Source organism: Pipistrellus kuhlii, unplaced genomic scaffold (genome assembly GCF_014108245.1).
Source record: "Pipistrellus kuhlii isolate mPipKuh1 unplaced genomic scaffold, mPipKuh1.p scaffold_m20_p_6, whole genome shotgun sequence".
NCBI lineage: Eukaryota > Metazoa > Chordata > Mammalia > Chiroptera > Vespertilionidae > Pipistrellus > Pipistrellus kuhlii.
The window spans coordinates 56,812,531-56,832,528 of NW_023425562.1; the positions used below are offsets into that span (position 1 = coordinate 56,812,531).

Genomic DNA, 19,998 nt, shown 5'->3' on the forward strand with positions numbered 1-19,998 from the left:
GCCAGGGACTTTTCTAAGCGCTTACCTTTTCTCTTCAGAAATGATGAGGTGGGCACTGCCATCCCCATTGTATAATTGAGGAAACCAAGACATCGGTCATTCACCCAAGGGCATGGGACTAGGAAATGGTGAAGCTGGGCTTCCAACCAAGGCGACTTTGTAAACTCGTTAAGCACCGGAGAGATGCCAGAGAATATTTTTATGATGACTCCTGACTGATGTTTGAGAAATCTGACAGCTTAATTGAGGTTTTTCTGAGGGGTTGGCTGGACACCAACCAGGGTTCTGAGTAGGTGCTCTGCAACCCATTCCAATGGAGACACTGGGTTCCTGGGGTCACACTTAGGCAGCAAATGCCACTTCTCTGTAAGACTAAACCCTATCTTGGGGGCTCAGTGAAGGGAAATTAAACTGTGAATTAGTGTCCAAGCTCTGTCAACAGGACTCTCCTGAGTGAAAGGATGTTGAGGCTGAAAGGGGCCTGAGGAAGGGACCTGCTTATTCCATAAATGAGAAAACAAAGGCCCTGAGAGAAGTAAGGCTAACCAGCCAGAGACAGGTAGGCACTCTATGTTAATATATGACCCACATCAGTTCCTTAACTCTTCATCTCCCATCTGTAAACTGAAGGGCTAGATTAGGGGACCTCAGCAATTTCTTTCAGCTCTTCCTTTAAATCACATTTTTCTAAGCCATTCCGCGCATAACAACGATTTGGCTTAAGAGGTACAAGGTTCTGCTGGAGTGCTCATGTCTTAAGAATAAGGACTCTTTGTAAAGAGTTATGTCTGGGATGCTTCTTTTTTGGGGCTCCCTTCTGAACCCCTGTACAGGAGGTCTCTGGGACCTGCTCCGTAACCAAATGATATGGAACAGTTTAGCCAAGTTTATCTTTTCTTCTTCTTTAAAAAAAAAAATATATATATATATATATATAGATAGATAGATAGATAGATTTTTTACAGAGAGGAAGGGAGAGGGATAGAAAGTTAGAAACATCAATGAGAGAGAAACATCTATCAGCTGCCTCCTGCACATCCCCTACTGAGAATGTGCCCACAATCTAGGTACATGCCCTTGACCAGAATCGAACCTGGGACCCTTCAGTCCACAGGCCGATGCTCTATCCGCTGAGCCAAACCAGTTATGGCGGCCAAGGTTATCTTTATCTTGACATTTCAGACTTGTTTTCTTAATGCATCTTACTTGATTCCTCAATTTCTGGAGTCACAGACCTGACTCTACTTGTAGACTTCATAGAGGCACGAGTGAAAGGCACATGGGACTGCCCTGCCCTGTCACCAGAGGGGTGGAGTCAGCCAGTTCTGGAGAAAAGCTGTTGGCACCCGACCCATCCGCAGAGTCCTTGGCTCCCAATGCAATCTCTCCATGGCTACTGGTCTCCACTACTATTTAGCCAGCCCCCAATGTTCCTACAGCACCTTGCTCAGATTCCTGGTAAGGAAACCAAGGCCCCAGAGTAATTCAACTCAGAAAACATAATAAGTACATACCGTATATCAGACCCTGTACTGAGCACCTGGATACCAACAGCATCGAGATACAGGAACAACACTGGAGAAGTTCACGGCTTCGTGAGAAGAGAGGCAATTTTGTAGTAAAAGAAGTCAAATGTGCAAGATTCAGAGATAGCACAAGGGATGGTTGGCACTCTCTAGGCATGTCTGGAAAAGTCTTTGGAAGAAGTAGAATCTTAACTACATTTGGAAGGACAAATAAGAGCTTATCCGTGGAAAGGGTAAGGGATTGGGTTCACTTTCTAGACCAGGTCTTCTAACCCCATAAATTCAAAGATCAGCATAACTGAGCTGCTGTCTCTAGGGCACTGGTTTATAAACTTCAAAGATTTCATTAGAGCTGATGGGCAGGAATGCATTTTTCAGTAAGTGCCTAGAGTAGGGGTGTCGAACTCAATCAGAGAAGGGGCCAAAATCTAAAATCCAGCCTAAATCGCAGGCCGAATGGTTTACTGAACAGTCATAAACTGACAATTAACCAGAAATGTGAATTTAAAATGAGTGGAACAATCTTTTCCTTAACAGTGCTGTTAACCAACTCACATGCTATCAAGGATTTGGCCCGCGGGCCTTGTGTTTGACACATGTGGCCTAGAGAATGTTCTTTTCCTGAGCCCCTGCTGCTAAACCCTCAAGACAGGGGCAGAAGCTGGCAGTGGGGCACACAGAAACAAAACAGAATTTCCATGGTGGCGCCCTCGGGCCCTTTGAATCCCAAAGAAATGTGAGTAGAGTGTTGGCTTCTGAAGGAGGGAGGAACCAGGAATTGTTTATTATCTGCTCTTTATCAAATTCCTGCCTGGCAAGTAAGTATTAAAACCAACCCACCCTCCCCTTAGGGTTCTCTACCAGGAAGAAAACAAATATGAAACTTGGTGCTGTTACTGCTTTTTCATCCCTCTCTTGCCTCTTTTATCCATCTAGGGTCATCTTCCCACACTCCTGCTCTCTCCTGGGTAAATTCTAACTGATCAAAAAGACATTTGTGGGTCTTCCAAGAGATCATTTTTATGATTTTTTTTACAATTATAGAAATTGCAGAATATATCATCTGTAATCTGATTTTAACATACTTTTAATATTTGAGCATTTCCTACCCAATATTTTCTTTATTTGTTGTTTATAAAATTGGGACTGCACATTTGACACGGCATGGATACAAGACAGAGCATATGACACATACATCCTCCTTTTTCCCACTCATGGAAATCATCCATGTCACAGTGTTTTAAATCATTTTTTTAACTAAACATTATCAGCATGCTCCCTCTGTCATTAAATAATCTTCAAAAAATAAGATTTAAATGTATCATCTTCCATCGAGTGGTTGAACCATATCTCTTTTCCTACTGTTACCTATTTTCCTTTACTTCCTCATATATATAACACCTGTAGTGAGCATTCTTATATGTCAGTCTTGAGCATGTCTGTTTTTAGTCTCATAGGACAATTTCTAGAAATGGTATATCCTGGGTTAATGGAAATGGTATATCCTGGGTTAAAGGAAATAAATGGTATATCCTGGGTTAAAGGAAATAAATGGTATATCCTGGGTTAAAGGAAATAAACATTTTAAAGGCTTCTGACCTCTGTGGCTATTGCCTCCCAAAAAGATTGTAATAAGATATGCTTCATTATTGTAGTGAGTAAGAGTATTCCTTCCTCCTATCATATCATTGATTGGTAGTATCTGTACTGAGCTGTTGGCTCCCTCTGATGGCCTTCTCCCTCTCGGCCCTGTTTTGGCGCTGACTCTTTAGATCCCAGTTCCCTCACAGATACAGCAGGGCCACGCTGTGCCTAGAGCACTTCTGACTCCTGACAGCTTGCAGGGCAGAGCACCCTCCAGTACCGCATCCTCTGGTTCCCATGGGAAGCCTCTCACAGCACCCAAAAGGAAAACAATTTTTCCCTGATAATAAAATTTAAAAAAATAATAAGAAGAGTCATTAGTAATATAACTACCCAAAGAAAAATACTAATGGCATTAGAGATAGATCCTTTAGACATTTCATTCTGTTTAGATTCACACACATTAGATGGACTAGTCTGTGTTGCGTTTTAATTACCCAAGTAGGATCAAGTTGAGTGGTCTGTTTTTTTGTTTTTTAGATTTTTCTATGTTAATAAATTAAAATTTAGGGGGCGGGCTGAGATGCTGGGAGTAGAGGGATTGAGCAAAAAAGGAAAGAAAAAAAAGAGAAAAATTCATGGACACAGACAATAATGTGGTGTTTACAAGGGGGAGAGATAGGAGAATTTATGGGGTGATGGACAGAAACTTAACTTGAGGTGGTGAATGGACAATACAGTGGACAGATGATGGGTTGTGGAATTGTGCACCTGAAACCTGTATCATTCTGTTAACCACTGTCACCCCAACAAATTCAATAAAAAGGAATAAGTAAAATTTTAGAGGTAGTGTAGTGTTGTAGTTAAAAGCAAAGGCACTGCAGCCCTTCTGCCTGGATTTAAATCCCACTCTCCCTCTTTACTCGCTGGGAGACCTTAAACAAGTCACTTAACCACTCTGTGCCTCTGTTTTCAGAATTGTGGAACAGAGATAATAATTCCTACCTTACAAGAACGTTGTGAAGATTAAATGAGTTAGCATATAGGGAAGTTAGAACAGATATAACTTTCTAAGTTGACAGGTAATATGTTAGCTATTAGTGTTTATATAACATACACACTAATATTCATTTATTTTGTAATTATAGTATTAATTAATTATTCATTTATTTTGTAATTATAGTATTACAAAAGTAATAGAAACTGAAAACATTACAAAAATAAATAATGGAAAACTTAGTTTAATGTGCACCCAAATCTGTTCATAAGCACATATATACACTAAACTATTATCTAAACTGTGGCTATATAAAATAATAGAATTAATGGTAGAGAGGTTAAAACTGATTTTTTTAATGTATAATTTTCTAAATCCAAAAATGTTCATGGTATTTGTATATATTTTTATAAACTTACACGTTGTCACCTACATATTTTGTAATTTGCTTTTCTTACTTGAGGAGATATTTTAGACATCTTTTCCTGTATGTGCTAGATTGATCTTGCTCATTCTTCTGCACAGCTCTGTGATATTTGGTTGCATGGCTGTGCCACAATTTATCTGAGCATTCCCTTACTGATGAACTTTTCCTCCATTAATTTTGCTATTACAAACAATGCTTCAGTGAACATATTTCCATATGCATCTAGGTGCGCTCATGAGAGTTTTTTAATAAGAGAAATTGGAAGTGGAATTACTGGCTCATTGCATCTGCATATTTTTAAAGGTTTTTGGTCTTCATTTCCAACTTGCCCTTTACAAATGTCAGACAGTTTAAACTCTCCTGGTGCACGGCAGTGCTGGCGCTCCCCACCTGGAATGAGTATCACAGAACAAATACCCATCATCCTATGCTTTCATTTTTGTTAGTCTAACAAGTGTAATGGTATCTCTTTGTCATTTTAATTTTCTTTTAATGGTAATGAGGTTAAAACTATTTTCACATGTTGAGTGATCACTGGTATTTCTTGTGAAAATTGCCTACTCGTTGGCCACTATTGGTGTGTTTGACTTTTTACTTTGTGTATTTTTCTTATTGATTTTAGGTACTTTATAATATTAATTATAATAAATTTCTGTCTACCATATATGTTGCATGTATTTTCCCCACTTTGTTGATTTTCCCCCCATAGTTTTCTCATTCTTCTTTAGTTTGAGTAATTTCTACTGACCTATCTTCAGGTTTACTGATTCTTCCTGATGTCATTTCTATTCTGCTAATAGGCCCATCCATGGAATTATTTAATTTCAGATATTGGTCTTTTTTCCAGTTTTAATTTTCCATTAGGCTCCTTTTTTCTTTTTTTTTTAACATATAGTTTCTATTTTTCTGCTAAGAATGCCTCTTTTTATCTGTTATGAGCGTACTTTTCTTTATTTCACTGAGCATAGTTATAATAGCTGCTTTAAAGTCCTTGTCCAATAATTCCAACATCTAGATTATCTAAGTAGTAGAGGCTCGTTGCATGAAGATTTGTGCAATAGGCCTTCCTTCCCCTGGCTGCTGGTACCAGTTTTCCTCTGGTACCCAGGACCCGTTCCCAGTGGAGCCTTCAGTATTTGCTCCATGTCTGCTTAAGCAAATTAACCCACCATTTTGTTGTGTTAATTTGCATAGTCATTCCTGATTAGTATAGGGCACAGAAGAGTAAACTGTATGGGTTTACCAGCTGGTTCACTGGCTCTAACCTAGTTCTATTCTGCTCCTCAGAAGTGCAGTAGAACATGGTGCTCAAGGACCTAGATTTTGGAGTTAGGCACACATGGGTCCACACTAATTCTGTCATTGTTAGCTGCTAACTTCTCTGAGCCCAGTTTCCCCTTTTATGAGTTGGGCATAGAAATGGTTCCCATTTCAGCCCTGGCCAGGTGGCTCAGTTGGCTGGAGCATCATACCATAGACCAAAAAATTGTAAAATTGTAAGTTTGATTCCCAGTCAGGGCACATACCTAGGTTATGGGCTCAATCCCAGTCAGAAGGCAACCGATTGATGTTTCTCTACCACATCGATATCTCTCTCTCTCTCTCATCAGTGAACATGTCTTCAGGAAGTGCTGTGAGAATTTTAGTGAGACAGTGCTCACTAAGGTTTAGCACAAGAGCTGACATGGATTGTGCTAAAACTCATTTGACCAGTATCAGCGCCCTGCACTGTCAGATCAGAGATATGGTCTTACCATTCACCAGCTGTGTGGCCTTGGGCAAGCTCTTCAGTCTGTGTTTCTGTCTACAGGAATTTCCACGTCTGGAATGAAGCCTGGTTTGTGCGGAATGACCTGGGCCCCTCGTACAATGGATGGCAGGTTCTGGACGCCACTCCCCAGGAGAGGAGTCAAGGTAACCCCCTGCTGGTGCACTGATGGCCTCTGATCTGGGTTTGGTTCTAAGTCACAGCCTCTCAGTTCCTCACAGTAGTGGACAGTGGCACAGGAAAGCCACCTGAGTCCTCTCCATCTCTGGAAGTCACAAAGGGATTAAGACGATGCATTTCCAAAGTACATTCCCTTCTAATTTTGCGTGGCTCCAGCTGCTAGTTAACTGAGTACCTTCCCTGAGCCTATATGGCTGCCATCACTGCTGCATGTGCCAAGCAACAGGAAAAGAAACCTTCTCTGCCAACAGTCATTTTCCTCTAGCAGCCTGCTCCTCCTAGCACAGGATTGTCTATTACCTTCATTTTTCGTTATTTCTTTCAAACTTAAAAAAAAAAAATTATACAAGTGATATGTGCGCATGCTTAAAATTTTTTCAAACCATGCAATGAACATTTAAGTCCCCTAATGCAGCCTCTCTATCAGGAGCAACAAATGTGACCAGATTTGGGAGGGAGAGGAAGGGTTGGGAATAGGATAATAATTCTCCAGATATGTTTTGAACCTCTGTTTTTCAAACTTTTCACTGCAACCCATTAGTGATTATAAAATCAAGTTAGTGGGCCCTGGTCAGTGTGCTAAGTGGTTTCAGCATAGGCCCAAGCACTGAAGGCTTGGGTTCAATTCCCAATCAAAGGCATGTGCCTGGATTGCAGAGAGTTCAATCCCCAGCCCCAGTCAGGGTACATGCAGGAGGCAACTAACCGATGTGTCTTTCTCACATACCTCTCTCTCTCTCTCTCTCTCTCTCTCTCTCTCTCTCTCTCTCTCTCTTTCTCTCTCTCTCTCCACCCACCTCCCTCCCTTCCACTCTCTATGGAAAAAATTATCTTCAGGTGAGGATTAACAACAAAATAATAATGTGACCATCAACTTAAGAAATTAAATAAGATGGCATGGAAAAGGGTGGGGGGAAGGAAAAAAAAATAGCCAAATGCATTGGACATAGTAAGAGTAAGCACTGTCTTGTGAAACTTCTGTTTTGGGCTCCTATATATGCAAGATGTAAAATCTATTTCTAGAGGTCATGGTTTAAAAAAACAAAAACTGTTCGCAGTGACTGTTCCAGGCACATAAAAGTGTGTGTGTACTTTTTTTGTTCATTTGTTTTGTAAATGCAAATTGGATAATACTCTTCTTTCTATTCTGCTGAACCTTTTTTTCCAGCTGGGCACTTCATGAATGAAACTATATCTATACCTCTACCTCTACCTCTACCTATATCTATATCTATATCTATACCTATACCTATACCTATATATCTAGATCTAATTTATATTCATCCATCTATTCATCTATCTATTATCTATTTGTCTACTTACTTATCCATCTATCTCTCTAGCTCTATCTATCTACCTATCTATCAGTGCTACCTATGCAGAGTGCTAGAGAAGGGAGGTGACAATCAGGGCTTGGGAGCTCAGAGGAGCAAGACACTCTTGTGGGCTGGGTGTTCGGGTAAGTCTTCCAGAAACAGAGGTGTGATGATTTGGGAAGAACAATTTGCAAATGAAGAAAAGAGGCCACCCTCAGCGCAAGCCAGGATGACCTGGGGCAGTGGGTCAGCATGAGTCACGCACCCACAGCATTCAGGCCTGGGCTAGTCTCCCAAAGAGGTGGCGTTTGACCAGGGTGCCACTGCAGGAGATAATGATGGTCTGAGTGCCGATGAGGGGGGCGGGATGTTAGGGCTACAGGGGTTTGGCAGGGTAGGGGCAGGAGACTTGGGTGGTTACGGATGGTCTCCAGCGGCACAGGTCCCGGGTGTGCTGTTGCACACGGGCCTGGCTTTGGCACGCACCAACCTCTGCACCCTGGCCCCTAGGGGTGTTCCAGTGCGGCCCCGCCTCGGTGGCGGCTATCCGAGAGGGCGACGTGAACCTGGACTTCGACATGCCCTTCATCTTTGCGGAGGTGAACGCCGACCGCATCACCTGGATCTACGACGCCCGCCGCAACTCCCAGAAGAAGAATTCCTCGGACACCAACACCATCGGCAGGTACATCAGCACGAAGGCGGTGGGCAGCTACTCCCGCATGGATGTCACCGAGAAGTACAAGTACCCAGAAGGTAGGAGGGGCGCTTGAGGGGCTACGCCACACCGGGAGCCTGATGGGGGGGAAGACAGCATTAGGGTGGGGAAGGTAAAATCCACATGCTCCTCCCTCTGTCCCAGCCAGTTCTGCCTGAATGGTAGGACTGCTCCCTGGCACCTAACACCCAGTTCCCGGCCTGCTTCCAGCAAGGGCAGACTGGCGCCAGCAGACGTTAGCCATGGGGCACAGGCAGCTCTCACTCTGGCTCGTCTCCAGCTGTGCCCTACTGCCAATGGCACAAATGGGGTGACGGCCCTGTGACTGAGCACAGAGGGGAAACCTGGCCCCATGAGAGACCCCCAAGTGCTTTAGGAGGCATTGGCCAGTCCTCCCATTCCCCTAGCCTCCAAGTACCGTGTTTCCCTGAAAATAAGACATCCTCCGAAAATAAGACCTAGCGCATGGAAAGATAAGACATCCCCTGAAAATAAGACCTAACGCAACTTTGGGAGAAAAAATTAATATAAGACACTGTCTTATTTTCGGGGAAACAGGGTAACACAGGCAGGAAGCGTGATCTGAACAAAGAAATGGACAAAGACCTGGCCCCAAAGACATGAGCTGTGCTGTATACACTTCCAACTCCCAAGAAGCTAGAGGAAGTGAGATGAATGCCAGGGTCCCTGAAATCAGATTTACATGCTTGCTGCCGCCCCCCGCCCCCCTTGCCCAAGTCACCAGGAAGACTAGTTGTTGTGAGGCCACCCTTAACTCAAATGGCATTTGTTGTTCTATTTTGGAAATTGCTATCGGAGTCAACAGCCTATCTCTTTGAGGAGTCTCAATAGTGACAAAAGTTCTACATTTGAAGGTGATATTCATTTCCAGAAATAGCCTAGAGTACATCAATGCTTGCTCTAGCAGCCACAGCCCCTCCTCAGTGGGGTCAGCAAATGCTTTGTAATAGCTGCTTCAGTGGATCCTCACAGTTGGTTCTGAGGATTAAGAAAGGTGATGTCATAAAGGTGCCCACCATGCACCCCGAAGTAAACCTGAAAACTCTGGGCCACTGCTGACTGTGGGTGACGGCTTTGGTTTTCACAGGAGGAAAGCTGAGCACAGGACATGGGGTCTGACTCCAAGGTCAAGTAGATGACCCTTCTGGGCAGTGGTATTTGTGGACACTTTGAGGCACAACTCTAGGGCAATGAGATCAGTGGCCTCAATTTGGCCCCATCTGTCTCTGCTGGCCATTCCCACAGTTGGGGTCAGATGGCCCTTCTCTCAGTCAATAAACATGGACTGAGACTTCCCCAAGCGCCTGCTCTCTGTCAGCTCTTAGGGAGGCAACAGAGATCACTCACAGGGGCCCCTGCCCTTGGAGAGCTTCACAGGCAGGCGAAGACGGGTGCAGGGCAAGCATTTTCAGCGATGTCATGGTGTCGAAACCAGTGTAGAGGCCAGGGAACAAATCACCCGGGTCAGGAATTGAACCCCAGCCCTGCTACTTAGAACTGTGCAGTGTTCTTAGGACCTCTCATCCCTCCCTCCCTCCCTTACTTGTAGCAATGCCTGTCATCAGTACCAATGAGCTTGTGCCCATAAAGTGCCAAGTGCAGTGCCTGCCTCAGAGTGAGGACTTAATACAGTGGTGATTTTATTAAGTGTGAATGTCTGCAGCCTCATTGGAATAACAACCTCCCAAGGGCACGGCTGAAGTGCACTACACTTGGATATGTGATTCTGTGGGGTGCCTTATTTTACTGTCACATGTTGGGGGCTCTGGCAGTCCCAGTCAAACCTAAACAATGGAATGGGGCCAGGCGGTAGCTAGGTTGGGGGAATCCCTGCAGGGCTCCTGGCAAGGCCCCAGCCTCTTCCTGACAGCAGGGCTCATCACCTGCCTGTTGTTGCCAGGGTCTCCTTATTTAATGATGCCAGTTTGTCTCTGAGGGCCCCAGGGAGGAAAAGCTCATAAAATGGGTTGCTAAGCATTTGCACAATAGCAACACGAGGGCGAAAACAGTAGCAGGAAGCTGAGTCTTGAGTAAGCACAGTAGGTGACCTATATAAGTATCTAGGCTCTGAGCCTCGTACAAACATGCCTGCTTCGAGGTCCTGGACGCAGATAGCTCAGCTCCCTGCATAGACATCAGCCCTGGAGGTGGATGTCCAGCTCGGCTAGGGAATGGGAAAGCACGGAAAGGGACCCAGCCCGCCAGGAGCTACCAGCTTGGGTAACCTGGCCACCTGCCTCCTGTTCAACAGGGTGTATGGGAGGGACCTAGGACCATGGGTCCTTAGAACTGGCCCTCTCTCTGCCTCTAATCCCCAGATTAGACTATCTCTTCCCTGCTTAGAGCCTTTATTCTAATGTGATGGGCTTAAACAAGTGGACCTCTGAGGTCCCAGCCAGTTACCTGTAACTTATGGGAAAGTCCTTGCTAAGTTGTAAAAACACTTATAACAAGTCATTTTGGCATCTTAAACATTTCACAAGTTTGGTTGGGGAAGGTGGGACCATGAGTATGGCCTGCAGATACAAACATGGTAATTCTGTGTGGACCTCTGTCCGTGTTTCATGTTCCTGCAAGGTCAACACCTTCTCACTGATAGTGCACCTGTCTTCAGGTCAAGGCAGGGAGCCTAATGCCAGCTGAGTGATCAATACTGGCTCAGATGCATAGAGCCAGTTATTCAGCTCTTGCACTTCCTGGCCATTCCCCTGGGGCCACCTGTACATCACATTCAGCAGGACCCGCGATTGGACGTAGAGTCAGAAAACCTGTCCTTCGTGTTTTTGAAACTTGAACTCTCTCAACAACCAGACCCTGAGGAAGGTAACTCATCCTGCAGGTTGTGAGCACCGTGTATCCAAGGTCACTGATATGTTGTTGGGGTTGGAACCATACCAACCATGGGAAATTCTTGTCAACCGACATGGACCACTGTTCCACTCGTAAAGCACCCTCAGAAACAAAGCAGAACAACATGGTTTAGTGGTTGAAAATAAATTCTAAATCATAACCTTTTTTCCTGCTTAAGAACTCATTCTAACCTTTTCAGCTCAGTTTTAATATATATATAGAGATAGATAGATAGATAGATAGATAGATAGATTTTTTTTTATTTTTTTTTTTACTTCAGAGAGAAAGGGAGAGGGAGGGAGAAATAGAAACATCAGTGATGAGAATCCATTGATCGGTGACCGCCTCCTGCACACCCCCCACTGGGGATCAAGCCCAAAATCTGAGTATGTGCCAGACTAGGAACGGAACCGTGACCTCCTGGTTCATAGATAGATGTGCAGTCACTGAGCCTCACGGGCCAGGCCTCCGCTCAATTTTTATTTCTTCTCAAATTATCTGTTTGTTCTTTGAGTCTTACAAGGGACTTTCTATCCAAAGTATGAATACATAAATCTAGCTTAATTGACCTACATAAAATATCAAGTCATATAGTAATCTCGAACAGTTGCTGATAGAGCTTCCCCTGCCGTTCCCCAGAAACTTAGAGCTGATAGGAAATACCATAGACCCTTAATGTGAGCCTCACGTTAAGGAGGGCGACTGGAGACCTGGAGAGGCCGGCCGCTTGCTTGGATCAGGATCCTTGTGTGGCAGCAGAACCAGTGTTAGTCCCAGGCCACCTTTTCGGGCAGGGCGCTCTCCTTTGCCCTGGTGGCCACCGTATCCCTAAGGTGCTTCTCTTTTCCCCTCTACACAGGTTCAAGCCAGGAAAGGCAAGTGTTTGAGAAGGCCGTGGGGAAACTGAAACCCAGTAGAACATTCGGCCCAACGTCTGCCACAGACGTCGAAAGAGACGAACGGGAGCCCAGCATCTCCGGGGTGTTCAAGGTCATGGGCATCTTGGCGGTGGGCAAAGAAGTCAACCTGGCCCTGACGCTCAAAAACCTGACAAGCGACATGAAGACGGTGACGGTGAACATGACGGCCTGGACCATCGTCTACAACGGCACGCTCGTCCACGAGGTGTGGAAGGACTCGGTCACCATCACTCTGGACCCTAAGGAAGGTAACGCATCGGCAGGTGGGGAGGCACCGTGTGTCCGAGGCCACCGATGCTCGGCTGGGGTTGGAGAGTTCGAATGGGAACCAGCTCAGCTGTCTAAGGGAGGAGCAGCACACGACCTCTCCTTGGGTTTGGAGGTTTGGGAAATTGCTGTCATGGTGAACAGTGCAAGTCAGGGTGGTGCCAACCCAAATTCTTTTATGCCCTGGGCGAGGGAGGAGGATGGAGGCTGGGGAAATAACAGACATACCGCATTATCCCTTACAGCAGCGATTTTCAACCGGTGTGCCTCGGCACCCTGGTATGCCGCAGAAATTTTTAAAACATGCAATACCTGACTATTTAGTCAGGGGCACTGACCTCTTTTCCCTTACACTGCCAAATAATTTTTTAAAAAATGACTACAGCCAACACACATTAGCCATCTGGGGTGAATGAATCAAAATTACACCTTTTTTATGTGTTTGTTGGCAAAAAAAAAAATATATCTATTTTTTTTTTTTTTTTTTTGTGTGTGTGTGTGTGTGTGCGTGCTACAGAATTTTACTAATTAGTTTGCGTGTGCCCTGAGTTGAAAATTGCTGCCTTTTGGTCTAGACCACTTCCCACAGTGTGCAGAGCACGTCCTTGTATACTGCCTCGCTCGATCTTTTCAAAAATAATAGATTCCAATACCCCCATTTCACAGAGGCCAAAGCTGATGCTTAGAGAGATTGTGACTTGATTAAGACATAAAGTGTCATAGCTAGTAAGTGACAATTCCAGGGCCTCCGTCCTAGGTTTCCTGATGCTAAAATCCAGTGCTACCCTCATCATGTATGATGTGTATATACTGCTGCCACCCCCACCCTACCCCACCATGAGCCCCTTTGCAGGTTTGACCCTAGAAAGGTGGCAGCTGGCTGTGTGGTCTGGAACCCTGGCCCAGCTGAGTGGGCTGCCTGATGAGTGGTGGTTTTCTGGGGGGTCTGAGGGTTTGGGAGGAGCAGTGACTCCTTGCTCCCCGGCAGCACAGAAGGAAAGGGAGCAGGTGGAGCAGAGAAAGCCGGTGCGGGGAGGACTCAGAATGCAGGTGTGCCAGCATTGGCAGAATCTCTCGGGCTGTTATGAAAAGTTGGGGCTTACAAAGCAGATTAACAAGGGTGGGGTGGCTACTTGCTTCACAGCAGAAACTAATAAAGGCTGGCTAATGACACAGCCCGCCATGAAAGAATTCTGTCTGCAGAGAACCCCGGCACGCCACGCCTGTCCGAGGGCAGCATTTCCTATGCCTGGCAAGCTGGCTTCCCGCAGAATTTTAGCAGAAACCTCCCGTACCAGAGGCAGCGGCCTGGCTGCCGCTCACTCAGGCTCAGGGGGCAGCTAGTTGTGAAGCAGAAAATCCTTCACAGGAGGCAGCCGTGAGATGAGGAGGCAGATGGAGCGCTCTTGGAGCTGTCCGGGTGACCCTGTTAGGCCCCCTTTTCAGAAGGGAGCCCCAGCATTCACTGCCTGAGGGTAGGACCAGTGGTGCCAGGGCCTGGTGTCTCCCCCACAGGGCCAAGTCTCACCTCAGTGGGTGTAGGACACTGTGGCTGCCGGAGCAAGGGAAGGCTGGTGGATGGGGGGAGGCCACCCAGCATGACCCTGTGAAGGAGAGTGGGGCAGTGGGGAGGTGGGGTGGTGGGGCCGTGGGGCGGAGGTCCGGGTGTGGTAACAATAGCCTCCCAGAGCTGGGAGGCTGTAGGTGCTCAGTTGGTCAATCCCTGGCTTCCCTTCCTCATTGCTGTGTTGTCATCATTATTGTTATCACTAGACGGTAAGTTAGCATTCCTTCTTCCCCTGCCCCTTGGAAGGAAACTCACTCCCAGTACATTTTCTGGGTGTGGATGCAGTTTCAGCCCATCCTTCTGGGAATCTGCCCTGCCACCCGCGCCCTGGGCCCTGCCCGGAGCCTGCCCAGGTCAGGGTGGGGAGTTTCCTCCAGGGCCCAGCCCCGGGCGGGCGCGGTCAAGCTCGGGGCTACAGATAGTCCGGGCCCGCTCCCACTGTCGTGGCTGGCATCAGCTCCGAAGAAGATTCCCCTCCCGCTCACTCTGCTCCCCTGGCTTGGCCTTCCAGAAGTGCAGCATCCTGTGAAGATCACCTACGCTCAGTACGAGAAGTACCTGAAGGCGGACAACATGATCCGGACCACAGCCGTGTGCCAGGCTGCCGATGAGGCCGAGGTGGTGGTGGCGAGGGACATCATCCTGGACAACCCCACCCTGACCCTGGAGGTAAGGGGTGGGGAAGGGGTGCCTCCCCATCCAGCCAACCCCACGAGCCACAGCCCTCCCAGGCCACCAGGAAGGCCCTTCCCTGGGGAAGGGGCAGAGGCCTGGGGTCCAGCCTCTGCCAAATGGAACAGGAGACCTCGCTCAGACCAATATCCTTGCCCTGAGGGGTGAGATAAAGAGGCACGTGGCCCCGTGGCTTCCTGGTTCCCGTTGTAGACCCACTGGGGGTACCAGGCTGGAGGGACTCTTCACTCACCCACACACACACACCCAGCCCTGAGCTCCTGCTGGTCCCGGGCCATGCCAGGCTCAGAACCCAGAGGGCACAAGGGGCAGGTCCTGCCTGAGGGGGCCCTCAACAGACACATTTGTGAAGCAGATCAGACATGGGCACAACTCACCTGCGTCTCTCCACTCGCTCTCCAGACCCCGGAGTTACCCCTGGCAGACTCTTAGGAGCCAATTCTCATGCTCCCAGACGCTGCCATTTCCCACAGAGCAAACCAAAGCCCTGGCAGGAGAAGGAAAGAGGCAGTGACTGCCAGCCCAGGGCTAGACCTCAGGCACCGGGACTCCTAGCCCAGGGCCCTTTCAGAGCATCTGGGCACGCCTGTAGCCGCAGCAGCAGCAGCAGCAGCAGCAGCAGGGCCTCCGTGGTTGTGTCTCGTGGGTGAGGCACCTGCTGTATCTTCCATCTGCCGCACCTGTCTGAACAGTTAGGCCTTTTTCTGTTCTATCACAATGCCATCAGCCGCCCAAGCCACAGATTTCTGAGAGCTGGATAACTGTGGCTGCTCTGGTCCCACTCCTACCTGAGCTGCACCCTAGCTGAACGGGTTCCAGGAGACCCTTTCCCTGTCCTGGGTGGTCTGATCTGTGTTTCAGAATGAGCAGGGTGGTCCCCCTCCTCAGGCACTAAGGAGCCAGGGGCTGGGTGGCCAGTTACTAGTGGGGGAAGCCGAGCAGGGCCTGTAACCTTGTATCCAGGCCTCTCCTCCCCACTGAGCAGCAGCGACCCTGAGGAAGTCCCTTCATCCCGGCATCCTACTCCAACTGTGTCCTGGGGGTCATAAAACACTTCCCTTGCAGGGTGTCCTTTCCTCAGGGAAGACTTTCCTGGCATTCCACCTCCCTCCCCAGATCAGGCCAGGCCTCTAGTGCAGCTCCCTCAGAGCTTGCGTCCTCTTGCTTCACCGCATTTGCCAGGGTTGAAGTTACCCCTTTATTTGTGCAATTGCTTGGAGGGAGTCTCCTCCCAGACACCAACTCCATGAGAAGAGGCCCTCCCCCGGCTCTACACCATCTTCTCCCCCAGCACACTATCTTAGCCGATAATCATTATCTTAGCTGATAATCAGCATCTGTGAAACAGGAACACCCCTCTCCATCTGCACAGGGATGCTGGGCTCCTGGCTTGCGTTCTTCGCCACCCACAGAGTTTTTGTTGTCTGTCCGTGCTTGTCCCCTGCTTGCGAAGGCCCCTCCTGCTTCCCAGGGCACTTGTAAGGGAAGCAGCAGGGTCCCCGTACCCATGACGGACAGCTGAGTGCTGGTTTCTGTGCCAGAGGCTGGGAGGTGAGGCTGGGGAGCAGCCAGTCCAGTTATGAAAATTTTCTGCGTTCACATGATCAGTGTTTAAATGAAATTAGGTTTCCCCCATGATATTCCCTCACTCAATATCCTCATCCTTTCTTATAGCATTATCTTTTATTCAACACTTTTATGCTATATCTTTGGGATTTCCATATCAAGTCTTTAAAGAGTCCATAAACGCTTTAGAAAGGAAATCAGGCCGGAAATGTGCCATTGAGAGCTTTCTCATTGAATCTTGTTAAAAAGCATCTGCTCTTTCTTCTTTGGGCATCTTTGTCTGAATTTCCTCTCAGCACATTCTCTCCTCTGCTTTGGCCTCCAGAGAATCAAGAAATTCTTGTCTCTGTTGAACGAATCAATGCATAGCTCACTGAGAGCAGGGCACAGATTTTTAAACTCTTGAGAGCGATCTATATGAAAAGATAATAATTTGGAATGGATTGGCAGTTAGCTTCTATTTCCAAAACGCCTTCTTCCCATCCATGATCTCATCTGGCCCCTCCAGGCCCGGACGGGAGGGCAGGAAGGAAGGACCAGTTTCATCAGATGAGGCAGCTGAGGCCCAGTTGTGTCTGCTCCCTGGCAGAACCACAGCTTGCAGCTTTGGGAGCGCACAGATGGTCCAGGTTGCTTTTCTGACTGGAAACCCAGGCTTCTCTGACCAAAGACGATACAACGTTGGAGCCCTGTCCAGACCACAGCATGACCTGTGGGGCCATTCCCGGCCCCGGACGTTTAGAAGGGCATTGCTAGATGGGATGTCATCAGAGGAGAATGGCCTGAAAGGTGGTGGGGCCCCTCCATGAGAGGGGAGCTGACCTGAGCCGGCTGCAGCCTTCTAGGCAGGCTGGAAAGGAAGGAAGAGAACCAGTGAGCGGAGGTTCAAGAAAGACAGTTATTAAGTTCAGAATGAAGCCTTTCCCCAACCCTCAGAGCGACCCACAGTGGAGCCAGGCTGTCATCCTGGGAAGAGGGGGTTGCCCTTCCCGGGGTGAACTGGAAAAGGGGTCTGTGAACCCGGCAGAGAGGTTAAAGCGCGCTCAGCTTCTCCCCTAAGCCTGTGTGTCCTGTCTGTAACATGGGGGTTCAGGGGCCGAGGAGGGGGGGAGTCCTAGCAATCTCCCAGAAACCCCTGCATGGATGTCGCTGGCACTTAGGAGGACTCAACAGACAGTCCTTTCTGCCTTCGTCCTCAGTGACATCTTCCCCATCACCAAGTCGCCCGCCAGAGAGTGGCAGGTGACTCACTCCCCGTCCTCTCTCCCTGCAGCTGCTGGACCAGGCCCACTTGCGGAAGCCCGTGAACGTGCAGATGCTCTTCTCCAACCCACTGGACGAGCCGGTGAAGAACTGCGTGCTGATGGTGGAGGGGAGCGGCCTGCTGCTGGGCAGCCTCAAGATCGAGTGAGTCTCAGGCCTGGGGGCCCGTGTGGGGTGACGGGAGGGGCCAGAGGGGGGCGTCCCAGGCAGGGCCCACAGAGGTTCTCTAGCATCAGAACTGGAGAATCTGCCCGTGGGCACACACGTTTGCATTTGGCTTGGGGTTCGCCAAACCTAAACTCCTGGCAAGTCCAGGTCACCAGAGCTTGGAGCTGGTCCTGAGGGCTTAGCATATTTGGGAGATCAGAGGACCCCCACCTCCCTTGCTGATGGGTCCCAGGGCTGGAGGGGCCCTGGGACCCAGGCGGCAGCGAGAAGGAGCTAAAGAAGCAGTGACCTTGTCCAGCCCCCACCAGAGCAGTACTCGAGGCCACAGAGGCCTGTCCAGCCCTGTGGTCTGTGAATGTCACCATCAACTCTGACTCCTGCCCTTTCCCACCAGCGTGCCGACCCTGCGCCCCAAGGAGCGGTCCCGGGTACGTTTCGAGATCATGCCCACCCGGAGCGGCACCAAGCAGCTGGTCGCTGACTTCTCCTGCGACAGGTTCCCCGCGATCAAAGCCATGCTGTCCGTTGACGTGGCCCAGTGAAGAGCCCAAGAGGCCCTGTACAAACTTGGGTACCATGGAGCAGGCAGGGCTCGCCTGTCTGGCCTGGGAAACCCACTCTGCTCCCCAAGGCTGCCTGGAGGGGGAGCTCCAGCCTCAGCACACCCCCTCCCTTACTCCCAGGCTGGGCTGGCCCAACGCGACCCCTCTGCACGCCCGGGTTCCCTCCGGGGCTGCCTGCCTCGTGAGCCCCATGGTCCTGCTCAGCCCTCTGGTCCTTCGGTGCCGCCGGATGACTGGCACCTGACCCAGCAGCTCTGGATGGATCCAGGGAAGAAGCCGGCTGGACTGTGTGCTGATTTCTAGCCTGCAGCTGGGACATTCCTGCTCCTCCCTCAGGCCACCGTGGAGGGGAGGGGATGGTTAGCCACCTGTCACGGCTACTCACACCCTTATACTCAAAATAAATGTTAAAAAGAGCACGATGGCACTGCACCGACTCCAGAGACTGCTGCTTTGCCTCTGGTGGTGGGGACGGAGAGGGGCTGGGGCCTGGGCCGGGTCCTTCCGGAGAAGAGTTGCTCTCCATATCCCAACATGCCGAGGGCGAGGGCTTGTTCTGTGTGGCTCCAGATGCAAAAGTAGGGAGATGTTTCAAGTGAGTTTAGGAAAACTTTCTAGTATGAGGTCCACAGCGAGGGCAGGCCGCCTTGGGAGGGGCTCCTGGTCACGCAGGCTTCCAGAGCCCAGGGCCCGCACGGGTGTCACAGCGAGAAGACTTCCGTCCTCACGGGAACGCTTCCACAGAGCAGTCCGGCGGCGGCCTGGCCTCAGCTCCCGTGGGCTCTTTCCTCCTGGTGCCACCCTCCTCCTCTGGCCCCCAGGAGAGAAGGTGCCACATTGGGCGGCCTCAGCATGGCGAACTCAGCGGCACATTCCCTGCCTGAAACACTCTCTGATGGCCCCTCAGTCTTTGCCCCTGGAGATAACTCCAAGCAGACCCCATAGCTTTCCTGCAGATGGTTCTGACAGATCCCATGTTGGCAATCGTACCTCACTTTCTGAACTTAAGGGACCAGTCCAACCTCCTGTCCAGCTCAAAGCTCCTGCCCGCTGACTCTGGCTTGCATTCCTCCGCTTCCTTCTCTGCCTCCCAGGTGCCGCCTGCTCCTTCAGAGTCAGAGCAGGGAGGGAGGGGATTAGGAGAAAAATGACGGAGGTCTATTTCGCTGCCGGCAGTGCTGCATCAGCGCAGATACCCTCTGTGTGGCCGGCGTGGAGATGCAGGCTTTCTGCACCCCATGTTCCCTGGTGTGGACAGCATGCCGCTCGATGCCAGCCCCCAGAGCCTCACCCATCACCCCCCACTGCCCTGGAAGTCGTGGTGCTTTAAGGATGCTCGAGCCCATTTGCCTTTCCTGGGGTCCACGGCCCATGGAGCTCATACCTCCTCGTCTCACCAAACAATGGACGAGCAGCTGCCCCAGTAGCCCCCACCTCTCCTCCTCCTGCCTCTTGAGGTGCCCCAGCCCCAGCTTCCCACCTCCAGGATGTCCCTGGGGGCAGCCAGTGCAAGAGCCTGAGCCCATCACCTGCCCTGCTCCCAAGTCCAGGGTCTCCCAGCAGCTCTGGTGTCTGCAGCAGCCGGCGCCCGGGCTCTGCCGCAC

The 19,998-nt window shown here is 49.3% G+C and overlaps 1 protein-coding gene across 1 annotated transcript in view; it reads left to right on the forward strand.

The window, feature by feature from the left end:
- TGM3 (transglutaminase 3) overlaps positions 1–18,821 on the forward strand; it is a 36,714-nt gene extending 17,893 nt beyond the window's left edge. The window contains exons 8-13 of the mRNA XM_036419627.2: positions 6,345–6,448; positions 8,309–8,554; positions 12,247–12,555; positions 14,653–14,810; positions 17,674–17,807; positions 18,226–18,821. Coding sequence (XP_036275520.1) covers positions 6,345–6,448; positions 8,309–8,554; positions 12,247–12,555; positions 14,653–14,810; positions 17,674–17,807; positions 18,226–18,373 — 1,099 coding nt within the window. The 3' untranslated portion in view covers positions 18,374–18,821. The remainder of the gene's footprint in view (positions 1–6,344; positions 6,449–8,308; positions 8,555–12,246; positions 12,556–14,652; positions 14,811–17,673; positions 17,808–18,225) is intronic.
- Positions 18,822–19,998: the final 1,177 nt, after the last annotated feature.